We start from the raw sequence: 25,312 nt of genomic DNA, 5'->3' as shown, positions 1-25,312 counted from the left end.
AAAAGAAAAGTGCTGACATTTAACAATTGGGTTCAGCCAGGTGTAGGGCTGATCCCCAGGTGTGGAAAGAGGCGCTCTCCCGACTGCTTGGCTATGGCGCCCCCTGGTGGAAAAATGCAGTAAGAACAGCTCTTCTGAGAGACGCCTTTCAAGGCTCTCTCCATGATCTCCTCCTCACAGCTGGCTCCCCAGGGCTGGGAAGATGTGGTCCCAGGCAGGTCTGACTTTGTCATTTTTACCAGTTTTGTGCCCTGTGAGTGTCTGGATACTGTCCTCGTCACTGCTGGTCCCCAGGCACTCTGCTTGTTCCCCTGCTCAGTAGATTCATTTCCCCTTCTTTTTAAAGATTTATTCGTTTTTATTTTTTATGCATATGATGTTTTGCATACTATATGTGTGTAGTACCTAAAGAGACCAGAAGAGGGAGGCAGATCATCTTCCCTTGGAGTTACAGTCCGCTGGGAGGCATCCTGTGGGTGCTGGGAATTGAATCCAGTCCTCTGAAAAGGAATCAGTGCTCTCAACTGCTGAGCCGTCTCTCCAGCCCTTCGTTACGTTCTCGGTGCACAAGTGGCCAGAGATGATTGGATTTTTGGGTCCAAGTGGAAAGGAGGTGGGCGCCATTTGAAGACCCAGAAGATTGGATTAGAGGCAGTAGTGTGTGCTTGGAATGGGGTCCACTGCCTTGATCTGTCCTGGGCTTTGTCTGTTTATTGACAGGATCTCCTGCCGCCCTGGTTGGTTTCAAACTCGTTGTATAACCAAGGGTGTCCTTGAACTTCTGATCTTCCTGCTTCCACTTCTCCCGTGCTGAGATTCCAAGTGTGGGGGTCCCTAAACCCAATTCTGCCTTGCTGGGGATGGAATGCCAGGGCTTTGTCAACTGAGCCACATCCCCAGCCCTCTGTCCCTTTTCCTGATGCCTGAAGTGAAGTGGTGTTCACAAAGTTCAGCCCAGGGTGGTAGAAGGCCTGGCTGGAATCTGGGTCCTCTCCTCTCTCTGGGCAGCCACACCAAGCTTCTATTCTGGTGGTGACTGTTTCGCCAGGCAAACGCCCATGGTGGCCTTCAGAATTCCTTGGCCCCAAATCAGGACAAGGAAATAAATAAAAGCGTGGCTTGGTGATAATGGTTGTGGGGGATGTTAGCCTTCTCACAGGGCATCATCTATCCCTGCTGCCCCAGCCGGGTCTATGGCCAGCGAAGCTGTAAGATTTAAGAGGGGGCTGGGCGGTGGTGCCCTAAGCCTTTAATCCCAGCACTCAGGAGGCAGAGACAGGTGGATCTCTGTGAGTCTGAGGCAAGCCTGGTTACAAGAGTGAGTTCCAAGACAGCCAGGGCTGTTACACAGAGAAACCCTGTCTTGAAAAACCAAGAAAAAAAAAAAAAAAAGATTTAAGACCTAAGATGCACAGCCTTCATGAGTCATCACCCGGGCTGGGACATGACCTGAGGGTGACTCAGCTGCTCATGTCTCCCACATTCCTGCAAGTAACCCCAATAAACTCATTGCTCTGCCAAGCTGGATGTGGAAGGAATCCCTATCTTTGTTGGTCTGTGGCCTGCCCCGGGGGGCAGACCTCTCTCTGTATTTCCCCAAGAAAAATCATGAACCCCATTGGAAAGCAGGGTATGGGCCAGCAAGAGGGCTCAGGAGGTAAAGGTGCCTGTTGCCAAGCCTGTCGATCTGAGTTTGAATCCCCTGGGACCCATGTGGTGAAAGGAGAGAATCAACTCCCACCAGCTGTCATCTGACCCATACACGACGGTATGCACATACTTGTGCACACAAGATGAATAAATACAGGGGCTGGAGAGATGGCTCAGCGGTTAAGAGCATTGCCTGCTCTTCCAAAGGTCCTGAGTTCAATTCCCAGCAACCTCATGGTGGCTCACAACCATCTGTAATGAGGTCTGGTGCCCTCTTCTGGCCTGTAGGCATACACGTAGAAAGAATATTGTATACATAATAAATAAATAAATAAATATTTTTTAAAAAGATGAATAAATACAACGTAAAAAAAAAACATAAGGGCCGGGCAGTGGTGGCGCATGCCTTTAATCCCAGCACTCGGGAGGCAGAGGCAGGCGGATCTCTGGGAGTTCGAGGCCAGCCTGATCTACAAGAGCTAGTTCCGGGACAGGCACCAAAGCTACAGAGAAACCCTGTCTCGGTAATAAAAAAAAAAAAACCATAAGGGGCTAGAGAGATGTCTGAGCCATTAAGGGTGTGAACTCGTCTTCCAGAGGTCCCAAGTTTGGTTCCCAGCACCCATGTCCAGGGACTTACAAGTGCCTGCAGCTCAGGAGGTCATACTCCTCCTCTGGCCTCCTCGGGCACCTGAATTCCACACATGTACTCACACAGACACGCACATGTGCACACAAGCACACACACACGCGCGCACTCACACACACACATGCACACATCACACACGTGCACACATCACACAGACACACAAGCACACACACACACACACACGTCATTTTAAAAGTCATTAAAAAGTCCCTTTAAAGCAGGATCCTCCCTGCCTCCTCTAGACCCCATGACCCCACGGAGCCACTAGGTCTCAGGGGACCCACACTTTCTGGTGTGCCCCTGTTGGTCAGTGTCAACGACTAGGTCACACCCTTTACGGCTGTGTGACCTTGAACAGGTGAGAGCACTCCTCTGGGCTCTGTCACGTGTTAGTCTGGACGCACTGTCCACCTGGTCAGGGACAGAGGAGGTCGTGATGATTGACGTGTGGCCCTTGGAGTTCCGGGCCTTGCTTGAAGCTCTCCCTCCCTGCCTGCAGAACTGGACACAGCCACAATCCACCACCGCACCTGGCCTCACTGTCCCCAAGCCCTTCTGTGACACTCGTTAACGCACTGACTGTTGCCCCAGACGAGAACGTTGAGTTCAGGAGGGTCAGGTCTTTGCCTGATGCCTGTTCCCAGAGCCCTGGTAGCACCCACTGGTGGCAGAGGAGGGAATGTCAGGAGTGGGTGGGGCTTCATCACAGGCACTCAGTACCACTGTGTAGCTGTCATTTTGGCCTGATGTGTAAGCCAGCTTACCTTCCTGCCTGGGGCTGTGCCAGCTCACATGTCCTGCCAGCTGTGGCGATGGGGTCATGACCCTGCCCAGACTCCCGTGCGTCCTGCCTGTCATCTCAGGGCCAAGATGCTTCTCCAGGACAGAGGTCACTGGGTCTGACTGTTCCACTCCTTCTATGTAAATATCTGTGTCTGATCATGGTCAAAGAGACCAAGCAGGCCTGGGCTGGCAGCTGTGACCCTGACTGCAGCTCTGAATTCATGTCCTTGGCTGTGTGGCCTTAGATAAGTCAGGCAGTCTCTCTGGCTGCATCAACTTCTGAATATATATGTGTACCAGCCTGGTCTATAGAGCAAGTTCCAGGACAGTCAGGGCTACCCAGAGGAACCCTGTCTGGAAAAAAAAATAAAACAACCAAAACCCAAAAAGAATTGAACTCGAGTCCTCTGGAAGAGCCAGTAACCCCAGAGTGGCCAGTGTTCAGATGGGGTCCAGCCCAGTCATTTTTGCCAGAGTTCCTCCAGGAACCCTCCTCAGCCCCCCTGCTTCCCTTTGGGGATCCAATAGGAGCTCTCTTGACTTCATCCAGTTCTGCACTCACTTTCCAGAAAGTTCCATCTGGCTTTATGATCGTGGCTCCCCTTTTCATCACTATGCAAATCTCATGACCGGACCCCCTTTCTCCTGGGGAGACATGGCCAGTGCTGGGCGGAGAGACAGCTCTAGGTTAGAGGCGCACGGAGGCAGAGTGTGTATCAGTGGCCATGGTGAAAACACCTTACCTCACCGGCTCACCCAGACCAAACCACAGTCCTGGACACGAGAAAGCACCGGCACCGAGTACTGGCAAGAAGGCTCCACAGATAAAAGCACTGGGCACCAAGCCTAATGTTTTTTGAGACAGGGTTTCATATATATTTGCCATTATTATTTAAGAGGCACTTTAGCAGAGACAGAAAAGAACATCTCAGAGCCAGGCACACGGTGCCACGATACAATCAACACACACACCGAGAAAACGAGAAAGGAAGCTGAATAGCATCTTGATTGACAGGGACGAACTCCTCTCTCATAGCCACGCCCTCTCACTACCAGAGGCCGCCCCACCTACCTCTGGGCCCCGGGAAGGAGGCTCCGGAACAGCCTGGCTCAGGGTGAGCCTGACCTGATTGATGGCCTGCTCGGTGATACCCACCCTGCATCTCCCAGGCACCTCAGGGCAAATCCCCACCGTCATTCGCTCTCCTTGAGGAGTCTGTGCCTTCCCGGATGTCTTCCTTGTCTTGTAGCACCCACGCCCTCCATTCCCGCATCCTCCTTACTCATGGAGCCGCTCCTTGGACTGTCGCCACTCCTGGGTGTTTGGTCCTGTCTGGAAAGTCCTTCCTTTGATTTGCTGAGGTCACGCCCCCCTGACTCCCCCAGTCAGGCTCAACAGCGACTTGGGCTGGTCCCTAGAGCCTGGGCATACAGGTTTCCCCTCCTCTGGCTCCTGGTTTGGGGTACAGCAGGACCAAATTTAAGAATGAATCTGTGAAAATAAACAAACAAAAAAATTAAAAACGAAAACGGTCTGGAGGTTTTTAAATGAGTCCACAGTGCAAGTTTTGGGAGGGCAGAAGCGGCTCCTTTGTCCCTGAGGTCCCTGACTACTTAGCAGTGTGCAAGGAAGCTTTGCATTGTTTATTCCGAGGTGACTGGGTACCTACCAAGACTCTGAGGGTGGCACACACCTTTAATCCCAGCACCCAGGAGGCAGAGGCAGGCAGATCTCTGTGAGTTCGAAGCCAGCCTGGTCTACAGAGAACAAGTTCCAGGGCAGGCTCCAAAGCTAAAGAGAAACCCTGTATCGAAACAAGCAAACAAGACCCTGAGGGTCTGGGGACAGTGCCACTTGCTTGTTCTCAAGCCGTGTCTGTCCTGCAGGAAAAGAAACTGCATAGCAGACCTGCTGCAGGATAGGGGGCCTTGAAGACAGCCAGCCGAGAGGAAGTTCGTTCCTTCCTTCCACCCTGTGGGCCCCAGGGATTGAACTCAGGTCCTCAGGCTTAGCAGCAAGCACCTTTACTCGTGGAACCATCTTGCTGCCCCCACCCCATCCTTGTCTAGTTATTGGCTTCTCAGCCCTGACCCCACTGTATATTCGCTTGGATGAGCCCTCCACGGGAGGGACTGACCTCACACTGCAGAATGTTTACCTTATTCCCGATCTCCCCCACCCCACGTGCTAGGATCATGTCAAGGGTGAGAGCCCAAAGTGTATTCTGACCCTGCCAATAGCCCTTGGTGTGCAGATAAAACGGGGCAAAGAAGGCAAAACCATTTGAGTTTCTATGATTTAGATTTTTTTACATTTTAATTAATTAATTAGTGTGTAGGGGTGTGCACATGCCACAGTGTGTGGGAGTGGGTCAGAGGACGCACTTTTGGGAGTCCATTCTCTCCTTCCACTGTGTGGGTTCTTCTGGGGATTAAACTCAGGTTGTCAGTCTTGGGAGCAAGCCCCCTTACTCACTGAGCCATTTCTCCAGCCCTGATACAATTCTCTGTGTGTGTTTCAGATCATGGCCATGTTGCCAGGCTGGCCTTGAACACTGGATGCTCCTACCTTAGCCTCCCAAATGTTCCGGCAGAGGATTGTGTTCTTTGAGTCTACCCCTAAATAAACAACCTTTTATTATACTCAATTCTGAGCGAGTGTGGGATTTCTTTTTAGCATCCTTCTTCAGCCCTCTGCATCAGCAATCTCCAACAAGCCACGGAAACCCAGGGACTGGGCACGGATGGCGGGAGCCTGGAAAGCAGTGGTCTCTGAGAGCATCGTGGGTTTACGAGCAGAGCAGCCACCCTGCGCTGTGCCTGTAGCTGGGACACGCTCCATCCATTGCTGCCACAGCCCTATCATAGTCATCGGATGACACGCCTTCCGCGGGGGTCCCATCGCCCCTGCGCAACAGCCGAGAGGAAACGGGTCTTAGTTTCACAGTAGATGGTTGCCGTCACAGTAGATGGTTGCCGTCACCGCAGCGGGCATGGTAGAGCCCGCTCAGCAGGTCCAGGAACACCCCGGACGGGACACACAGGCCTTGGACTCTCAGCAGTGAGTCAGGGAGATGTTCAAAGGTGCGTTTAGCCTGGAAACGGCCTCGAGCGATGGGCACTGGGAGGCTCTGCTCTCGGGGCACCAGGAGGGTGACAGCCATTGAGCACAATTGTCTTCTCCCATCACAAAGTGGGCATCACAGTGGGGGAGAGATTTGAACTAAAAATTGGACGTTTTAAAAATATTATTTTATAAGTATGTGCACATCTGTGACTTTGTGTGGGGGTTTGTGCACAGGAGTACAGGTGCCCTTGGATACCAGAGACCAGAGGCACGGGATCGCCTGGAGCTGGTGTTACAGCAATTGTGAGCCACCTGCCTGGAGGGTTGGGAATCAAACTGGTGTCCTCAGTCTCCCCAGTGCTGGGATTAAAGGCCTGTGCTGTCGCTGTCCCCTCCCCCCAGACTTTAATTCACTTTTATATTTTATTTAAAATGGAAGCCAGGTATGGTCGCTCAAGCTTTTAGTCAAAATATTTGGGAGGTAGAGGCGGGAGGATCTCTGTGAGTCTAAGGTCAGCCTGATCTATAGACTGAGTTCCAGAATAGCCAGAATCCCTTGGGTCTCAAGGCCTCTTCATACTTAGTTCTTTTTTTTTTTTTTTTTTCTCCCTGAGACAGGGTTTCTCTGTGGCTTTGGAGCCTGTCCTGGAACTAGCTCTTGTAGACCAGGCTGGTCTCGAACTCACAGAGATCCGCCTGCCTCTGCCTCCCGAGTGCTGGGATTAAAGGCTTGCGCCACCATCGCCCGGCTTCCATACGTAGTTCTTGCAACTCACAGTGATCAATGGATCTGGAGTCAGGACTCCGCTGATACAACCCTAGGCGTTTACCACACACCTGAACGTTAATAACGGTTCTGTCCCGGTCACACACCTGACCCGAGGCTGAGGGAACTTTAAACCCAGGTCCTTCACTTTGAAACCAATTCTCCCCTGTGCTCCACTGATGACCCAGCTAAGAAACCCGTGGAAGCAAATTCATTTAATGACGACATTTCCTGTCTGTGGAACAAAGTAACTCAGTCCCTCCATCCCCCGCCCCTCCCCCCCCCCCCCCCCCCCCCCCCCCCCCCCCCCCGCCACGGTTTACTTTTGAGAAATGGCCTTCATCTGCGTGCACTAGGGTGACCCAGGAAGAGAGAGCCCCAACGGAGGAGTTGCTTCCATGAAACTGGCCGATGGTCACATCTGGGGGGCATTTTATTGATTGATGATTGGTGTGGGAAGGCCCAGCCCCCTGTGGGCGGAGCCACCCTGGGTAGGTAGTGCTTGTACTTGAAAGCAGGCGGAGAGCCAAGGGAAGCAAGACAGGAAGCAACATTTCTGCAAGGCCTCCGCTTCAGTTTCTGCCTCCAGGTTCCTGCCTTGACCGCCTTCAGTGGTGGGCTGTAACCTGTAAGCCAAACAAACCCTTTCCTCCCCCAAGTTACTTTTATCACGGCAATATAAAAATAACTAATACAGTTTGGTACCAAACATACTTTATTCTTTTATTGGGGAGAAGGAACTCAAAAAAAAAAGATTTATTTAATTTTATGAGTAGTCTTGTTTTACCTGTGTATGTCTTTGAGCGTATATCTCTATTCCATGTTCGTGCAATGTGGGCAGAAGCCAGAAGAGGGCGTCGGAGCCCCTAGAGTTCAGACAGCTGTGAGCCACCATGTGCTAGGATTCAAGCATGTGCCATTAAGCCCCACTCGCCGCGTCTCATTGGCTTTCCTTGGCTGTGAAATATTTGTCTGAACACACTACTGCTTCACCTCTCTGTTGGTACAGGAGATGCTGTCTGTCTGCACTCAGGACAGTCACACTGGAGTGGGACAGCGGGTTAGGCTCCTGGCGGCAACCAGCCTCATCGAGCCCTGCCATTTCACCCTCGGCAAACCCTTTAGCCTTGTGGCTTCTGGGTTTCATTTCCTCCTCCACGTCCATTCTCCCTCTGTCTGGCAATGATTGTGGCCCCCAGAGAGGAAGCAGCTACTCAGTCATTCTGACGCAGCTTACCGATGTCATGCATGTATATTCCGTCTACATTTTTTATGACGGTTAGTTACTTACTCTGTGGTGTGGGGAGCACATGAGCCACGGCACGAGTGTTGCGAGTCTAAGGGCAGTTTTCAAGAGTTGGCTCTCTCTCCACCCTGTGAGCCCCTGGATTCAAACTCAGGTTCTCAGCCTTGGAGGCAAGCACCTTTACCTATTGGGGTTACAGGTGAGGCATGCCTGAGACCTTCCTTCTGAAATGTTTGATTTTTTTTCAAGACACATGTCAGTCTTTAAAAAGGTCATTGATCTTATTTTATTTTTCCCAAGACAGGGTCTTACCACGCACTTCTGGCTGTCCTGGAACTCACTGTGTAGACCAGGCTGGCCTCAAACTCACAGAGATCCACCTGCATCTGCCTCCCAAGTGCTGGGATTAAAGGTGTGTGCCACTAGGCCCAGATAGCTGTCTTTATTTTCTTTTAGGTTTATAAATTTATTTATTCAGAAAAGAATACAAACTATCTTTTTTTCATTTTACATAATCCCAGTTCCCACTCCCTCCCCTTCTTCTGTTCCCTTTAAACCCCTCTCCCCCTCACCCCGTCTTTCTTTCTTTCTTTCTTTCTTTCTTTCTTTCTTTCTTTCTTTCTTTCTTTCTTTCTTTCTTTCTTTCTTTCTTTCTTTCTTTCTTTCTTTCTTTCTTTCTTTCTTTCTTTCTTTCTTTCTTTCTTTCTTTCTTTCTGTGTCTGGGACGTCAAAGCCACATCTCCATGTTACAGCAGGCTACAAGATGTTGCCCTTGAATGTGTTCTCAAGAACAGAGGCATGGGACTCCTGCAAGACTTCAGATTATTTTAAACTGTTTGGTAATATCTGTAACATCTGTGGCTGTTACACACGGAGTTTGGGTGCTGCTGGCGTCTAGAGGGTGGAGTCAAGGGGGCCTGCAAAGGGTGGTTCTGTGAGAAAGAATTATCTGGCCGAGATGGCAGCAGTGGCAAAGTTAGAAACCCTTGCTTCAGATATTCCCCAGAAACGCTGACTGTGGGGAGGAATTCACCAGGCTCTCCCCTCCCGCTGGGGTACGGCCCCTCCCCTCTGGGGTATGGCTCTCCTGCAGCCAGGGAGTTAGATGCAGGTTGTAACAGAGAAAGGGTTATGAGAACCACGTCTTTAGGCCTCCTCGTTGTGATTAAGAACCAGATATTCTAGCTGCGGACAGCCAGAAACGCTGACGATGTTTCAGGGTGTAAGCCTCTAGGAGGCTCTTGGCCATAGCTGGGCAGAGTGTGCCACGCTCAAATCTGAAGGCTGGGACGTCCATTTTAGATCTTGGAGTTTCCGATTAGAGACACCCAGCTGTTAACTCTGAAATCCAGAATGTGCCTGGTCCCAAACATTCTGGGGATCCTCAACCTTCACCACTCAACAGTGAGAAAGGGGGAGGGCATACTTTGGGAATGTCACTGCTTTATTTCCCACCATGCACCTCGGATGACAACCGTGGGTCTGTGTGGGGCTCCCTTGCACAGATGGCCTCTGTACTGGATGCGTTTGTGTGTTAACTCGACACAGGCTGGAGTCATCAGGGAGGAAGGAGCCTTAGTTGAGGACATGCCTCCATGAGATCCAGCTGTAAGGCATTTCCTTAATTAGTGGATGTGGGGCGAGCCCAGCCAACTGTGGGTGGTGCTGTCCCTGGCCCGGGCCCCCAAGTGCTATAAGAAAGCAGGCTGAGCATACCAGGGGGAAGCAAGCCAGTAGACAACTCCTGGGCCTGGCCTCCACATCAGCTCCTGCCTCCAGGTTCCTGCCCCATTTGAGGTCCTGGCCTGACTTCCTTCAGAGATGAACAGCATTGTGTAGTGTAAGCTGGATAAACCTTTCCCTTCTCTACTTGCTTTTTTGGACTGGTGTTTCATCACAGCGATAGAAACCCCAACTAAGACAGCCTCTTAGGTTGTCTCCAGTACCTTGTACCAGGGAGAACGTGGCGCTCAACAACTGTTTTCGTCTTGCACTTAAGAACTTCGGGATGGTCTACGGCCATACCACCCTGAACGCGCCCAATCTCGTCTGATCTCGGAAGCTAAGCAGGGTCGGGCCCGGTTAGTACTTGGATGGGAGACCACCTGGGAATACCAGGTGCTGTAGGCTTATTAAAAAAAAATAAATAAAAAGAACTTCAGGATGTGCATGTAGCCATAGGTGCAGCAGGCATGTCCATATTAGAACACACAAAGTGTATAAAGGAGGCCCCCATTCTTTGCATTGTTACTGAGTCCTCCTAGTTACCAGAGAGAGGTCAGCCACCAGGATGGAAACACCGATGGCAGGTACGAGGACCTGGACAGCCTTTGGATAGTCCGTGGCATAAGCCCGTGTCAAATAAGACCGAACAGATGGATGCAACTGTCTCCTGTCTTGCAAACGATGATGGACCTGGTGAAACTGATACAAAAACTAGACAACTAAAATCTCCAGTAAAGCTACCGAGAGGCGGGAAGTTAGACTCAGTTAACTGTAAGGGAGACGGAGGGTACTACGATGTATTGGTAGGTGGGGAGGCCGTCAGGTATTCTTAGTTTTTTTGTCTGCGTGTTTGCGCGCATGCAGGTGTGCATGCATGAGGCTAGAGGAGTCATTTCTTAGGCACCGTTCACCTTAAAAAATTATTTAATGCATGTTTTGTCTGCATGTGCGTCTGTGCACTGTCTCTGGTGCCTTCACAGGCCTGAAGTGGACATCAGGCTGCTTGGAACTGGAGTTACAGCTGTGAGCTGCCAAGAAGGTGCTGGGAATTGAACCTGAGTCCTCTGCAAAAGCAGCCAGTTCTCTTAACTGCTGAGCCATCTCTCTAGGCCCCACGTTTTTTGAGGCAGGCTCTCACTGTCCTGAAGTAGACTATGCTGGCTGACCAGGGAGCCTGAGATCTGCCCGTCTGGGTTTGCAGGTGAATGCTACCCTACCTAGACATCTGTACAAGGTTCTGGGGATTGATCAGGTGCTTCTGACTTGCAAGGCAACTCCTCTGCTGACAGAGACATCTCCCCAGCCCACCTTTTAGCTTTTATAGAAGTTACATCTGTGACCACGTTGCAAAATACAAATGACACTGTTTCATTTGAAAACCGAACACTGGGATCATTCTTTGTTCTTGGAACACATTTTTGTTAGCTGCTTGGGGGTAAGAATAGCAACCAGAGCGCTCCCCTTACCTCTTCCTTACCTCTTCCGTCTATATCCTAAGAGGCTCTGGTTACCATGTGAAGTTCATTCACCCAAGTTTCTGGGTCAGTTCTCCTTGGTCTAAGCAGGCCCACTCATAGCCCCAGGAGAGCTGGGTCCAGGTCTGTTAGCCCCCCAAATTGTCTGATTTTTATTTTTATTTGGTTTTATTTTATTTATTTTCGAGTTTCTCTGTAGCTTTGGAGCCTGTCCTGGAACTAGCTCTTGTAGCCCAGGCTGGCTTCAAACTCACAGAGATCCTCCTGCCTCTGCCTCCCGAGTGCTGGGATTAAAGGTCTGATTTTTATTTTTATTACATTAAAATATTCTGTTTATGTGGAGGTCAGGACAACTTGAGAGTTGGTTCTTTCTTTCCCCTATGTGGGTTCCTAGGATTGAATGCGGGTTGTCAGGCTTGGTGACAAACCACTCTACTCCTAAGCCATCTTGCTGGCGTAGCTGAGTTTTACCAGAGCCACCCACACCTGCGTGCTAGCTGAAGCCACCTTTTCTTATGCTCATGGGAAAAGAATGGAGCCTACACCAGTGTTGTGACTATCGACATTATTTCCTGCTGGCCGCCAGAAAATGGCTCTCATGGGTCCAAACACCCAGCTGTGTGCTTCCTTCACTGTCTTCTCAGGATAGCTGGGGACCCTGAGAGCCCAGCTGTGAGACCCTGCAGCCTTTAATCCCATGGTGCAGATTGCTAGTTTTAAAAGGCATTTTCCAGGGACATGAAGACAGCGGAGTCAAACAGATGTACTATGATCCTACACACATAGGCTCATGCCCAGCCCCCTCTCTGTCAATTTAAAGATAAAAATATATAGCATATCAAGTCTTAGAATATTTAATCAGAAAGCAACTTAAAATTCACTGTGTAAGAGTGGTCAGTGGAGCTGACAAGGGCCAAACGCTAAGCAGGCAGGTGGTGAATCCCGTGGTTTCTGTCTCAACTATTCCAGCTCTCACTGCAGCGAGGCCGCCAGAGGGCATGGAGCAAACTGTGGGCATTCTCCCATCAGACTTAATTTCTGGTCACTGGGATTCAACTTGTACATCAGTTCATGCATGCTACAAAAAAATAATCTTTGGACCCTTTCAATCACGTGACACTGTGGAAACAGGTGTTTGCCGGCCCAGCCTGCTCTTACCATGTGTGAACTAGACAGCTCTAAAGGGTCTGCCGGAAACATGTGCCAGGCCATGCTGAAACCATCATGGAGAGGAACACAGTAAACTTGAGAAAGCACTGACTTTGAAAAATAGGCTTTATTTACCCAGTGGTATTGCCTGACATCCTATGGCGTATGGGACTACAGCCGAGTTCATGAATACACACAGAACAGCAGTTCCCTCATTCCCTTGTTTTCTGGAGGAGAACCCGGGAGATGGCAGCATTTGGCTATGGATGCCAGGAGCTCTTCAGCCAGCTCCAGTGAGTCCGGGCCCCGGAGCACTGCCTCTTAACACAGCATGGTCACATGTGCAAAGACATCTGCAATAAAGTAATCCGAGCAGAACTGTCGGGAATCACACTTGCCTTCATAACCAGACACGCCACTCGGATGCGTCCTGCGCCCTGTGGGAGCTGAGGTGCACACTGAGTGGCAAGGCCTGGCCAGTCTGCCTCCTTCTTGGCTCCGGGTGATGCGGGGTTCTACCCTGGCAGTCTGGAGCATGCATGTCCCTGCACTGATAGAGAATAGAGACACCTTGACCTAAATACAAGACCTGTCACGGCCAACACTGGAATTGGCTGTACATTTTCTTATTACACAAAAGGCTTAAATATATGGGTCCTCATATAGCACAAAGTGCCTGAAATTCAGAGTTATGCAAACAGTTCTTCACCCCTGAGGATTTCATCTTTATAAAGGTGAAAATACAAAACATTAAAATAATTTGCCCTTTCTCCCCATCAGAAGGAATCACATTCTCTCAGGATTCCTAAAACATACAAAATTCCAAGACAAAATTGATTTTTCCCCAAATCAACACTGAGACCGAGAATCAGTCAGTGTCAAGCTGCCGGGAGGACCCTTCCACAAAAAGGTGCCTCTGACTGCCTGGCTCTGCCCTAGCAACACTACTGAGAGAGACTGGAAGGAGTCCTGGCCCACGAGCCTTTGCTCCTCACTTCAGTTCAGAGTTTCTTAGCTGGTTATCACAAGTGAGGAGAACACGATTTCCAGAGCTGAGGACATTCTGAGGAAAGGCCTCGTTTCCCCTTGATTGGTGACAGTCAGATGGCAAGCCTCCAGGTGCTCTGTCCGTCCCGTGTGTCTCTGCACCGTGAGCACCTGGAGGATCAGCTGTGTTCAACACAGAGGAGCGTGCCCATGGCATCAGCTGAGGCAACGTGGACTAGGGCGGCCAGGAAGTCTCCACGCGCCTGGCAGTCAGACAGGGGTTGTACAAGCATGCAAACACACCCGCACTCTGCTAGACGTGAAGAGCACACAGGAAGCGGCTGACAGCAGGAACCTGCAGCTGGCACTGGAGATCTCTGTACTGAGGTGAGGGGTAAGCACAGACACCGCTCACTCCTGGGAGAGGGAGGGTGGCCACACAGACATGCATGCACATGCGCGCACGCACGCGGAAACACACAGACACACAGACACACGGCCTCCCTGAAGGCTGCCTTGTTTCTTCCAGCTCACTACTGGCCACCCAACAGCCCTGCGCACTCGCCTGGCTCAGAATGTCAGCAGCTGCGGTTCTGGAACTATCTATGCGTCCTTCTCCTTTTAAGGCACAGACTGGCAGCTTTGGACACATCTGTCGGGCTCTGGGACCATGGTGAGCAGCCAGCCAATCACAGCAAGAGCTCAGGAGCCAGGTGCTCCTCTTCAGCTGGAGGCATGGCTGGGGGACGGCCTCTCTGTACCACTGTGGTGTGTGGTAAAGGCTGGGACACAAGAGAAGCCAGAGTGGCAAAAGTGTAACTAGGAATAGGGATAATTTTACTCTGCACTTAATACATCCCCAACAAGATAGTAGTTTCCATCAGCTTGCCCAGACTCTGAGAAAGCAGGCAGAGGCTGCCATGGAGCATCCACAACTCATGAAGTGACTTCCATCCACAAATACAGACAGACAGACAGACAGACAGACACACACACACACTATGCACATACATGCACCCCTTTCCACCATGAAGGAATCTTTCAACAAGAGGCACTTGAATGATATTTGGAGAGTTCCCATGAAAAGGCCTTCCCCTCACAGTGAAGTGGGATCGACAGAACAGAACCAGGTGTTCAGGACTCCATTTCTTCTTGGTCAAGGGGCGGTGGCACAAAGCTGATGACTTCATCGTAGGTCAGGCCTGTGACAGGGAAGGAATGGTGAGCTGTGAGAACGGAGACACTCCCTCATCCGCCTCGCTACTTGCTCGTGACCTGCAGCATGGCTCACACGGAGGCTATCCCGCCTCTCATTACTGCTCAGGGGCAGTCCACCAGGTACTGCAGTGGACAGGCCTAGCTCTGGGGGCTAACTAGAGAGCTGACCTTGTGATTTATGAAGGAATTTGACATTGGATGAAAGAGATGTGGCTCTATTCCTGGCAGTTCCTAACAAGGCCAAAGGTAAGCTATAAAAACTCTTGCCCTTGGCTGGGCAGTGGTGTCGCACGCCTTTAATCCCAGCAGAGGCAGAGGCAGAGGCAGGTGGATCTCTGTGAGTTTGAGGCCAGCCTGGTCTACAAAAGCTAGTTCCAGGACAGGATCCAAACCCAAACCAACCAACCTCCTGTCCCAATTCTGTCTACTGGACACTGAGAATGCACTGGCCCCACTTACTCCAGAGATGCTGTCAGTGCAACCCTGCCCCGGTCCCAAAGCTGTCAGTGTGAAGAGCTGTACACTCTGAGAGTGCGCCTGCAGACTGCACCAGGGAACGTATGCACCAAAGACCATGGCTCTAAGTTTAGTGAGCTGGCAATAACTATTCACAAGGGCTTTACTGAGACAGGACCTCAAACTACCTATGTATGCAGTGTGAATTACCCCGAGTACCAGAACCACAATACTAGGTGGCCATTGATGAGTTCTTATTTTTCCCAGAAAAGTTTTTTTTGTTTGTTTGTTTTTTGTTTTTCAAGACAGCTTTTTCTCTGTAGACCAGGCTGGCCTCAAACTCACAGAGATCTGTCTCTGCCCCGCCCCCCGAGTGCTGGGATTAAAAGTGTGTGCCACCACCATTTGGCCCCAGAAAAGATTTTTAAAAATAAGTTCTCGGATTGGTCATGTGGTTCAGTGGTAGAACACTTGTGGAGTATGTGTGAAGTCCAATAAGCTGGGCATGGTGGTACACATTTTTCAGCACTTAGGAGGCAAAGGTAGGTCTGGTCTACAGAGCCAGTTCCAAGAGAGACAGCCAGCCCTACAGAGACAGCCAGCCCTACAGAGAGAAACAGCAAACCAAGAATAAACTGAGGTCAAGCTCTTGAGCTGCGCTAGCCCGCTGCTGGACCTACTTTTCCACTCATCTATCAGGAGGTCCCTGCTTTCGAAGGACTGGTCGTAAGGGTCGGCCACAGGCTCGTCATCAGGGTCGTGGTACTGAGCGAAGTAGGCATGTGCCAGGGCTTGGGCTGCTGTGATCCTCTTATCTGAGTCCAGGACGAGCATCTTTTCCAGCAGGTCCACAGCTGTCCACGAGAAGAGAACACATGACATTAGTGCCGCCACCACGACAGCCAAACAAAGAATCTTCTCAGGTATCTGCTCCTGCATGCAACCCCTTTCCTGTGTGTACATGTATGAAGCTAGCTGGCACATTTTAAGAAAATTACTGGAGGGGCTGGAGAGATGGCTTAGTGGTTAAGAGCACAGGCTGTTATTCCAGAGGGCAGGGGTTCAATTCTCAGCACCCACATGGCAGCTCACAACTGCTTGTAACTCTAAGATCTGATACACTCACACGGACATACATACAGACAAAACATCAACAACGCATATAAAAAAATGAAAATAAACTATATGTGTGTGTATTATTTAAGAAAAAAAATTACTGGGCTGGGCAGGTATGTATTTCCCTGAACATTCTTCATGTCCTGGGTTTCAAACCCAGGACAATAAACAAACTGTTAAAAGAAAGCGTAGAAACAAAAAATTTGGGTTGGGCGAGATTGCTCACACCTTTAATCCCAGCACTTGGGAGGCAGAGGCAGAGGCAGGAGGATCTCTGTGAGTTAGAAACCTGCCTGGTCTACATAACAAGTTCCTGAACAACCAGAGCTACATAGTGAGACCCTGTCTTACCACCCCCAAAATAACCCCTCAAAAACAAAGCAAAATATACTCCCCAAAACCAGGCTTTGAAGCTTTCCTGCAATGTCAACACCACACTGTGACTACTGAACCAAACTGTACTGAAAAGGAGATTGACGGCTAAAGCAATCTATGAGGCAGGCTGTTTGACCTAGGGCCCCCCCCCCCGCATACTATACAACTTATATAACAGTACATAATGTTATATACTAACAATATAAATAAATATTCATCCAGAATTTCAAACAATTAGCAAGTTGAGGCCTTCCCAGAGGGTCGTAGGAGAAAAGATACTTCTCGATAAAGATATCTGATCCTTATGACCCATAGAGTGAAAATCCGAGATCCAGAACTAGCTGTTAAAACAGCAGGGGCACCCATGCCCCATGCATGGGCATCAGTCCACGTCTGACAAATTTCTCACCTTCTTTCTGTGCTCCTCCTGAACTGTTTGAAGATTACTGAGATGACACTTTACAGCCCAAACATTGCAGCACAAAGACATGGCCCTGCACACCACGACACTGTCATTAACCCAAACCCAGTGTGCGGTAAAAACGTCTCCAGTTCACAGCTGTCTCCTACAACGCACTTGTTCAAACCAGGATTTGCATATGGGGCTCTCTCTCTCTCTGGCTTTTCTGAAGCTGTCTCATCTAGTCCAGGCTGACCTTGAACTCACCCTCCTGAGCACACTGGCATATTCCAGATATGCAAGCAGACAGCCACACAGGTTTCCACTATTTCTCTGTGTTGATGTACCCACCCTCCCATTTTCCGATTCTTTAGATATATCAAAAAAAAAAAAAAAAGTCTAAATCTCTGGTCAGAATGAAGTCAGGCACACTGGGCACAAACACGTCACAGGCCATGGTGCTCTGAACTGGTGGGGCACGACAGCCACTTGCTCCACTGCCAGCGGAGCTAAAGGTGACAGCATCTTGACAGAGTTCCCTTCTCTCCCCACGTGAGTCATCTGGGAATATTTTGGCTCCTGGTGAGTATCAGTCACTTTCGATAATGGTTTCAGCATTACTGATCTTTTTCTCCCCAGTGTCATGGCCTCATCAGAGGCTGAGGTTTCTTCACAGTGAGGGCTGTGGGTGCCAAGGAGGAGGAAAGCTTCCTGAAGACATGATGTCCTCTCATGTCCTCTGCTATCACAGTAATCAAGCATCTTGCAGCCAGAACTCCAGAGTCATCATCCACAGGAAATACAAGCTTTGAGGGTGCAGAGGAGACAGGAAATATGCAGATGCTCAGATTCGTGAGCCTATACTTTAGAGAGGGGCTGGGATGTAGCCTGTAGAGTGCTTGCCAAGTGTGCACAAGGTTTTTGATTCCAAACCAGCAGTGCATACACAGAGTATGGTGGTGCACACTGGAATCCCAGCACTTGGGAGAGGAAGCAGAGGACCAGAAAACAGGCCACATGACATTGTCTTCAACAATACTGAAGCACCAGGAGAACTGCCTAGATATTCTTCTCATGGTCTTCCACAAGTCTGTTGATTTTATACTGAACACAAATGGGTGGTTGCCTGCCACACTATGGTAAAAAGCTATACATCCTCAGGACCAATGTACTTAGATGAGAACAAGGTCAGAAGAAAGAAAACGACTTCTCAGGGATCGTGGCGGACAATGAAGTTCTCAGTTATGCTTCGTTCAGGAACAGCAGTGATGCGAAGCCAGTGTCTGACCACAGAGCAGCTAATATATCACTGGTATGCGGCCAGCTAGCATGTTGGAGACGCTAGTGATCGGTCACAGCGTGTTCCCCCTGACATCAACACTTGGCAATGGGCTGTGAGGCACGTCTGGATATGAGCAGGCTGTGCTGAGCACCAGATTTCACTCCCCAGAAGTCTGGACTGACTCCTGGTAGCTGGTTCTTTTCAATGTTTAAGTGGGGACACCTATCAGGATGTGTGTGACTTCAATCACAGGCAGAAGAAATCCTTTTGAGGCAGACAAGAGGGAGTCAAACAGGCACTGATGCATCTGAAATGTGGGGTGCTGGGGTGGACTCATTTTCCATCCCCCTAACATCCCAGAGACCTTACAGATCACAGACCTCTACCTGGATGCTGCAGCTAAAGCATGTCATGGAGGACCAATGAGAACATGTCACGGAGGACCAATGAGAACATGTCACGGAGGACCAATGAGAACATGTCACAGAAGAACAATGAGACATGTCACAGAAGAACAATGAGAACATGTCACGGAGGCTGCAAAGCCAACCCAACCCCTCCGTACCCTGCACACCCAAGGCCTGACTGATGTAGCTTAGGCTGGACTCACTCCTCCAAGAGTGCGGGCACCTCTCCTGCCACAGAGAGTGCACAGCCCACTGCACCGTGGCTATGGATGGCATTCCTGTATGGGAAACAGCTTCTGAACCCACTGCCCTGGCCCCCAGCTCTCTGGAGGCAACAGCTGACTTTGGTCCACTCTGGTGCAAGGCTTCTGGAGGCCTCAGAAAGTAACATGACCCACATGCAGTGCAAGCAGTGAGCTTTAAAAGCAGCCTTCAGTAATATCTGCAGGAATGTGAGGAGGCCAAGGACACCAGCTGCCACACCCACTCACTCCCTTCCCATTGCAGCGAGTCTGTGGTCTGGCCTTCTGTGTCTACTACTGCCCACTACAATGTCCCAGAGTAAGCAGCGCCTAAGCAGCTGCTGGAATCAGCTGAAGTACATATTTATTAGCCCATCTTTAAGGAATAGTAACTGGAGTTTTGGCTAAGGCATATCTTTTTTTTAAAAAAAGATTTATTTTTATTTTATTGCACGTATGTCTGTGTGAGGGTGCCAGATCACCTGGAACAGGAGTACAGACAGTTGTGAGCTATCATGTGGGTGCTGGGAATTGAACCCAGGTCCTCTATAAGAGCAGCCAGTGCTCTTAAATGCTGACCTATCTCTCCAACCCCTGGGAAGACACATTCTTAGCTACCATTGTCACTTCCGTTTGCCAGGGGATCCTAGAGGTGATGGGGGCAGGAAGGAATTGAGCTGAAGTACTGAGATGGCAAATTAACTCTGCAAAGGCAGCTGGTTAGGTCCTGGAAGGGCAGAGATAAGAGGAAAGAGTTTGTGAGAGTGGAGGGCAACAGGATGCTGGGCACTAAGCATGGCCCTGTCTCTGCATTCTGCCCTCAGCTGGGCCCCATCTGCCACCAGCAGCTGTGAGGATCAATGTCTGCTTCTAGTCTGCTGCCTTCTTCCCACAGGTTTCCAGTCTGCTACACGCATCCTTTCTCCCTCCATACCCCACTGTATGATTCTTCCTTAAATGTGACAGCATAGGCAGGCAGTAACAGCCATGTTTACTAAGATCCAAAAGACACTTACACAACAAAATTTCAAGTCCCCAAATGAACGAGATCAACTTACCCAGGGGGTTGGCGCCAATAAACACATTTGCGAAGTTCATCTTCGGCATCTGGGCCAGGGACTGAATGTAGTTTCTTGCCTGTAAAAACATGGACTCTCAGAATGACTGTGTTCAGTACTGTTATTGCTCTCGGAGTGTCAGCAGCCCAGTGCGGATCACTGTCTCAGCGGTTCTTCTAGCCCTCAGCTCCTCGATTTGAGACCACTGACTGTATTCTTGCTGTCCACCAGAATTGTTCTGTTTCACGGGGATGAGACTGCTAACCAATCAACTACCCTTCATTAGTTTTCTCATCACAGATAGGGTCAGAAGTTTGAAGAGAACCGAGACTTCTAAGAAGTGGTCTTTTCCTGGATTGTCTTTCTAGTCAGCTACATCTGGAAGAGGAGCTGGTACTGCAGCAGAGACTTACTCTAACCTGCAGTTATAGCAACAGACACATGGCTGTCATCCCTTCCTACATAGCCATGCAGACTGGAAGAAGGAATTGAAGAGAGGTAGAGACCCATCTCCCCCAGAGAAGCCGTCCTAGTGCAGACAAGGAGAGTGTTCAGACAGGGCTGAAATGACAACAGTGCCACCATGATGGTTTGTTTGTTTGCTAACCTGGTTCCCCAAAATACCAAGGGCCTGTGAGAAGTATCCCAGTCACCTCTGACTACAAACTGGAGATAGGGTAATGATTATGAACTGGTCAAGAACCGGATTCTACCTGAGTGCTCATATTTAATATGGACCACTTGTGTCTCTAAAAAAAACACAGCAATCCATTAGCAGAAGGTGTTTCGCACCTGTGATGAAGCTGTAGCACATACTAACTACACACCAACTAAGACACACGGGGCCTCAAGCACAAGATTCAGAAAACCAAACACCAATGAACATTACTTTGTACCTACAAGCCTACACTATCTCACTGCCTCAGACTGCATGACATTTCATCCCAAATGCCAGTACCCTGGCAGCACACAGCCAGTCACTGCCGCAGCAGTCCTCGGGGCACATGCAAGCATTTGGTGACATCAGAAACTGCTGGTTAGACACAGACATTACAACGAGAAGGTGGCCTCTGAGTTAGACCTCCCTGAATGTGCTGTTGGTTCTCACCTCATGGCTTGGCATCCTGTTAATGAGATAAGCAGGGGGTGTCCCCGTCAGACGCATTATCTGCTGAAGCTGGTTAATATCTTAGACGCCTAGTCAAGGGTATTGTTAAACACACAGTTCAAAAATCAACTCTAGCTGTGTTTTTGTTTTTAAAGTCTAAAAGCTATCCCCAAAGAAAACAGCTCTATTTCCCATCTGCCCCAGCTCAGAGTCTAAGGTACGTGCTAAAACATTTTTTTTTTTTTTTTTTTTGGAGAATGGCAGGCACTATTAGGCACCTAGCCAGCGAGTGGCCATGCAGACACGAAAACTAGCTTTTCCCTAAGTGTCAACTTTACTTTAAATAGTTCAAGGTTCCTGGAAGCAGAACGCTCCTTGATCCAGGATGTTAGCCAGAGAACTGTTTTGAAGTACCACAATGGCAAAGATGGAATGTGGGGACAATGGTAAACTAAACTCGGGAAAACTGAAAGATCTAGACCCACCCGAGGAAGAGGCTGAGTGCTGGGGACACAGGTTCTCTAGGAGTCACACCCCAAGTTGAGACAAGAGAGTGGGTGTTGAGCTATGCCAAGTCTCAAAGACACTGGCAATGTTACATTTAAGATGCATGCCACAGCTGGGCGGTGGTGGCGCAGGCCTTTAATCCCAGCACTCGGGTGGCAGAGGCAGGTGGAGCTCTTTGAGTCTGAGGCCAGCCTGGTCTACAGAGTGAGTTCTAGGACAGCCAGGGCTACACAGAGAAACCCTGTCTCAAAAAAACAAAACAAAACAAAAACAAAACAAAACAAAAAAAAACCAACAACATGCCACAAACACATAGGTAGGCACAGGCTGGTACCAGCATGCCACAATAATTCCGCCATACCTACAGTGAGTGAACACATAGCGTCAATGAACAGAACGTTCAAAGTGCCATGTTTATCTGATGGGGAAAGCTTTACTCACTGCACTTCTACAGTGTTTGTGTGTGGCGGTAAGGGCAGGTCACACACACCACTCATGCGTGCAGGTCAGGGGCCTCTAGGTTGTAGGAGTCAATTCTCTTCTCCCACCGTGCGGGTCCTAAGAATCAGTTTACCAGCTATAAGTTACAGCTCCTAAAATCTAAGAGCCCACTGCCAGTGTGTCACACACTCCCTCTCAAAACAGAAGTGGTGACGGCATTTAAATCTTAACATGGTTTAGTGAGTTTCCTTTCTACTCCCTTAAGTATCAAGTTCATCCTTCAACTGACATCTCATCTTTAATAAACACCAAGCCAAATAATAGCACTTCATCATGGCTCCCCTGAATGCCGCTTCCGCGTTAGCTCGAGTGTGCCAAATGCTGTTCGACGTCAGGTTACTCTTAATACAGCTGCCCGTCTGCCCACTGAGCCCAAAGACGGGCTGGCCTCTGACCAGACTCTAGACTTACCCTCCAGCACACTACATTCTGAACAATACTCTGCATGCTAAGAGAAAGAATAAACAGGGCCTCAGAGTGAACCAGGCAGGGCAGGATTCAGTTAGGTCTCACACACCCAAGTCCTGCCAACTCTTTCCTTGGGAATCACATGTACAAGATCTGGCTTTGTCTGCTTTTGTGAAACAGGATCAGACACCCCTGCCCCTGCTGCCCCCCTATCTAAGGATCAGAAAGACTTCTAAAGGGCTTTGCTTTCTTTTTTTTTTTTTTTTCTTTTGAGACAGGGTTTCTCTGTGCCTTTGGAGTCTGTCCTGGAACTAGCTCTTGTAGACCAGGCTGGCCCTGAACACACAGAGATCCGCCTGCCTCTGTGATTAAAGGTGTGTGCCACCACTGCCGGCTAGGGCTTTGCTTTCTTAGTATTGTGGTTTATTCCTTCCCTGGTTAATCTAGGTGCCAGGCCAAGTCAGTTCTGCCCTCGGGCCTCCATCATGACTATTTAACCCATCCCCACATTCTGCTACTCAGGGCCTATGTGCCTGTCTTGCTGGCGTCACTGCTCCATTCCTCCTGGGAGAAACGAAGTATCTATAGCGTTCTGTTGACTACGAGTCTTTACTAATGGCTTTCATTTTTCAATTTTCTCAGTAATTTTACTCACCTGGCTTTTTTCCCACCTGTACTTAGGCACTTTGTGCTCTTCACCCTTATGGGCTTCTGGGAAAGAAACCCATGGTCTCGCTGATGTAACTAAGCTACAACTCAACACCTGGCTTCTTTGCATAGCCCTGGCTGTCCTGGAACTCAACTCAACTCTGTAGACCAGGCTGGCCTCAAACCTGGAGATCCGCCTGCCTCTGCCTCCCTGAGTGCTGGGATTTAAGGTGTGTGCCATCACTGCTTTTTTTTTTTTTTTTAAATAATGTCTTACAAATTAGCCTAGACTAGCCTCAAAGTTGCTATGTAGCCTAGGCCAGTTTCAAACTCTTCAATCCCTCTGCCTCTGCCCAAGTGCTGGGGTTACAAGCTTGTACCATCACACCTGGCATCATGTGCTTTGACATTCAAAAGTACTAGGTGGTGTCATCAACATTAAATCAACCTTGCCAACACTTTTAAACATGTAGTTTACCCTGATCCACTCCTGACAGTTATGTAGGTAAAAAGCTCCTTTCTCATAACTATGTTTAACAGAATGTTATTGAGAGGATGCTTACTTTGGTACCTGATTTAATCTTGCCCAGGGCTGCAGTAGAACTGTTGAAATGTATGATGTCCATTGCATGTTAAGATAAAGACATCTCATATTAGGCCACGTGTACAGCATTGTTTCTTAAACAGAGATAATGGGTTAGTGATGAGTACATACAGATGTGTTTCAGAACCTATAGCAAGCGGCACACACCTACAGGGCAGACGGAGGCGGGAAGAGGATACCTCAACACTATCCTCTATCTAGCCGGACTCCTTCCCAAGCCCCACCCTGCCCCACGTCCTCTTACCAGTATGTATGTATGTATTTATTTATTTATTTATTTATTTATTTATTTGAGACAGAGTTTCTCTGTAACAGTCCTGGCTCTGGCTGTCCTGGAACTTGCTCTGTAGACAAGGCTGCCCTTGAACTCACAGAGATCCACCTGCCTCTGTCTCCTACGTGTTGGGATTAAAGGCGTGCACCACCACCACCTGGCGTCCAGCCACTCTTTTTAGCACGCTAAAACAAACCCCACAGCCCTTCCTTTCTAAAGGCCCCTAGTAGCTCTGGCTCTCCGGCTGGCCCACTCTGACAGTGCCCTCCACACTAATGTGCAAGTGCACGAGGATGAGCTCCCATTCCCAGTCACGGCTTCTGTGTCTTCACTTCCTTATCTTAACAAGTAAAGGATGCACTTTGGTGTGTCTAGCACACCATTTTACACACTCAGAACAGAAACTCAAAGCTGTTCTGAGTCCACGCCCTTTATGTACAGCCACAGATCACATGCTGGGTCCTGACCTTCCCAGACGAGGTGATGTGTTACTGCCTGCTTCCTGCTACCCAACTGGGCAGAGGGCCCCAGCACTAGGAAGTGGTGGGAGGACCTAGGAGGGCACAGCTGGGGCTTGGCTCCTCAGTTTATTTCCCTAAGAGGGAATGAGGGGCTTTCCTAGCTTCCTCAAAATTTCTGGCCTCAGAAAGCAACCAACAGCTTAAAAAAAAATTGCTAAAGTAAACTGGAGTCACCTTCTTAGGGCCTCCATAGGTCACTGTATTTACCAAGGTACCTAGAGGAGCTCAGAGCCGTCTGCTGATTGTCAGGAGTGGAGTAAGCTTCTCTGCGTGGTCTGGGGGTGGGTGGGTGGGTGGGGGACAGGATCCCCATGAGAAGGCTCCCTGCACAGGACGAGCCCCTCAAGGGAAGTAAAGAAGCAGCTGACCCCCCCCAGAGACGATCTCAGACTAGCACATGGTAAGTGCTCAGAGATTATAGACTCTCAGGAAGCAGAAAGAGCCTTTGAGCATGTGGTCAATCTCAGAGAGAAGCAAGAGCTCACAAGTAGACACAGATTTCCCATTAATCTCTTAGCATGAACTGGAATCTCAACTCTCAGTTTTATTAGCATACAATTGCCCCAAAGGGGTTCCCATGATCTTAAGTCCACACCCAGATAAAGATAGATTAAAACACACTCATGCATGCAAGCAGGCACATGCAGGCTCACATGTGTGCATATACATGCACAGAGCACACACACTCAC

At 49.5% G+C, this 25,312-nt stretch overlaps 1 protein-coding gene and 1 non-coding gene across 4 annotated transcripts in view; one reads left to right on the top strand and one right to left on the bottom strand.

Annotated features, from left to right (window-relative positions):
* Positions 1–10,172: 10,172 nt before the first annotated feature.
* Positions 10,173–10,291, top strand: LOC126502831 (5S ribosomal RNA). The gene has a single exon (XR_007592064.1). It is a non-coding gene; the product is annotated as a 5S ribosomal RNA (ribosomal RNA).
* Positions 10,292–13,699: 3,408 nt separating this feature from the next.
* Positions 13,700–25,312, bottom strand: part of Mapk14 (mitogen-activated protein kinase 14) — a 59,592-nt gene continuing 47,979 nt past the window's right edge. The window contains exons 9-12 of one of the 3 annotated variants that reach the window (XM_050142783.1): positions 21,160–21,239; positions 20,052–20,130; positions 15,852–16,025; positions 13,700–14,699 (exon numbers count right to left, since the gene is read on the bottom strand). In XM_050142783.1, coding sequence (XP_049998740.1) covers positions 14,632–14,699; positions 15,852–16,025; positions 20,052–20,130; positions 21,160–21,239 — 401 coding nt within the window. In that variant the 3' untranslated portion in view covers positions 13,700–14,631. Of the gene's footprint in view, positions 14,700–15,851; positions 16,026–20,051; positions 20,131–21,159; positions 21,240–25,312 lie in introns of those variants that run through there. The other 2 variants (XM_050142782.1, XM_050142791.1) reach the window with 2 other exon arrangements.

Source organism: Alexandromys fortis, unplaced genomic scaffold, assembly GCF_014885135.2.
Source record: "Alexandromys fortis isolate MF-2015 unplaced genomic scaffold, M_Fortis_MF-2015_v1.1 scaffold_9, whole genome shotgun sequence".
Classification (NCBI taxonomy): Eukaryota; Metazoa; Chordata; class Mammalia; order Rodentia; family Cricetidae; genus Alexandromys; species Alexandromys fortis.
Note: the sequence above shows the minus strand (reverse complement) of the source record. Positions and strands in the feature narration are given on the sequence as shown.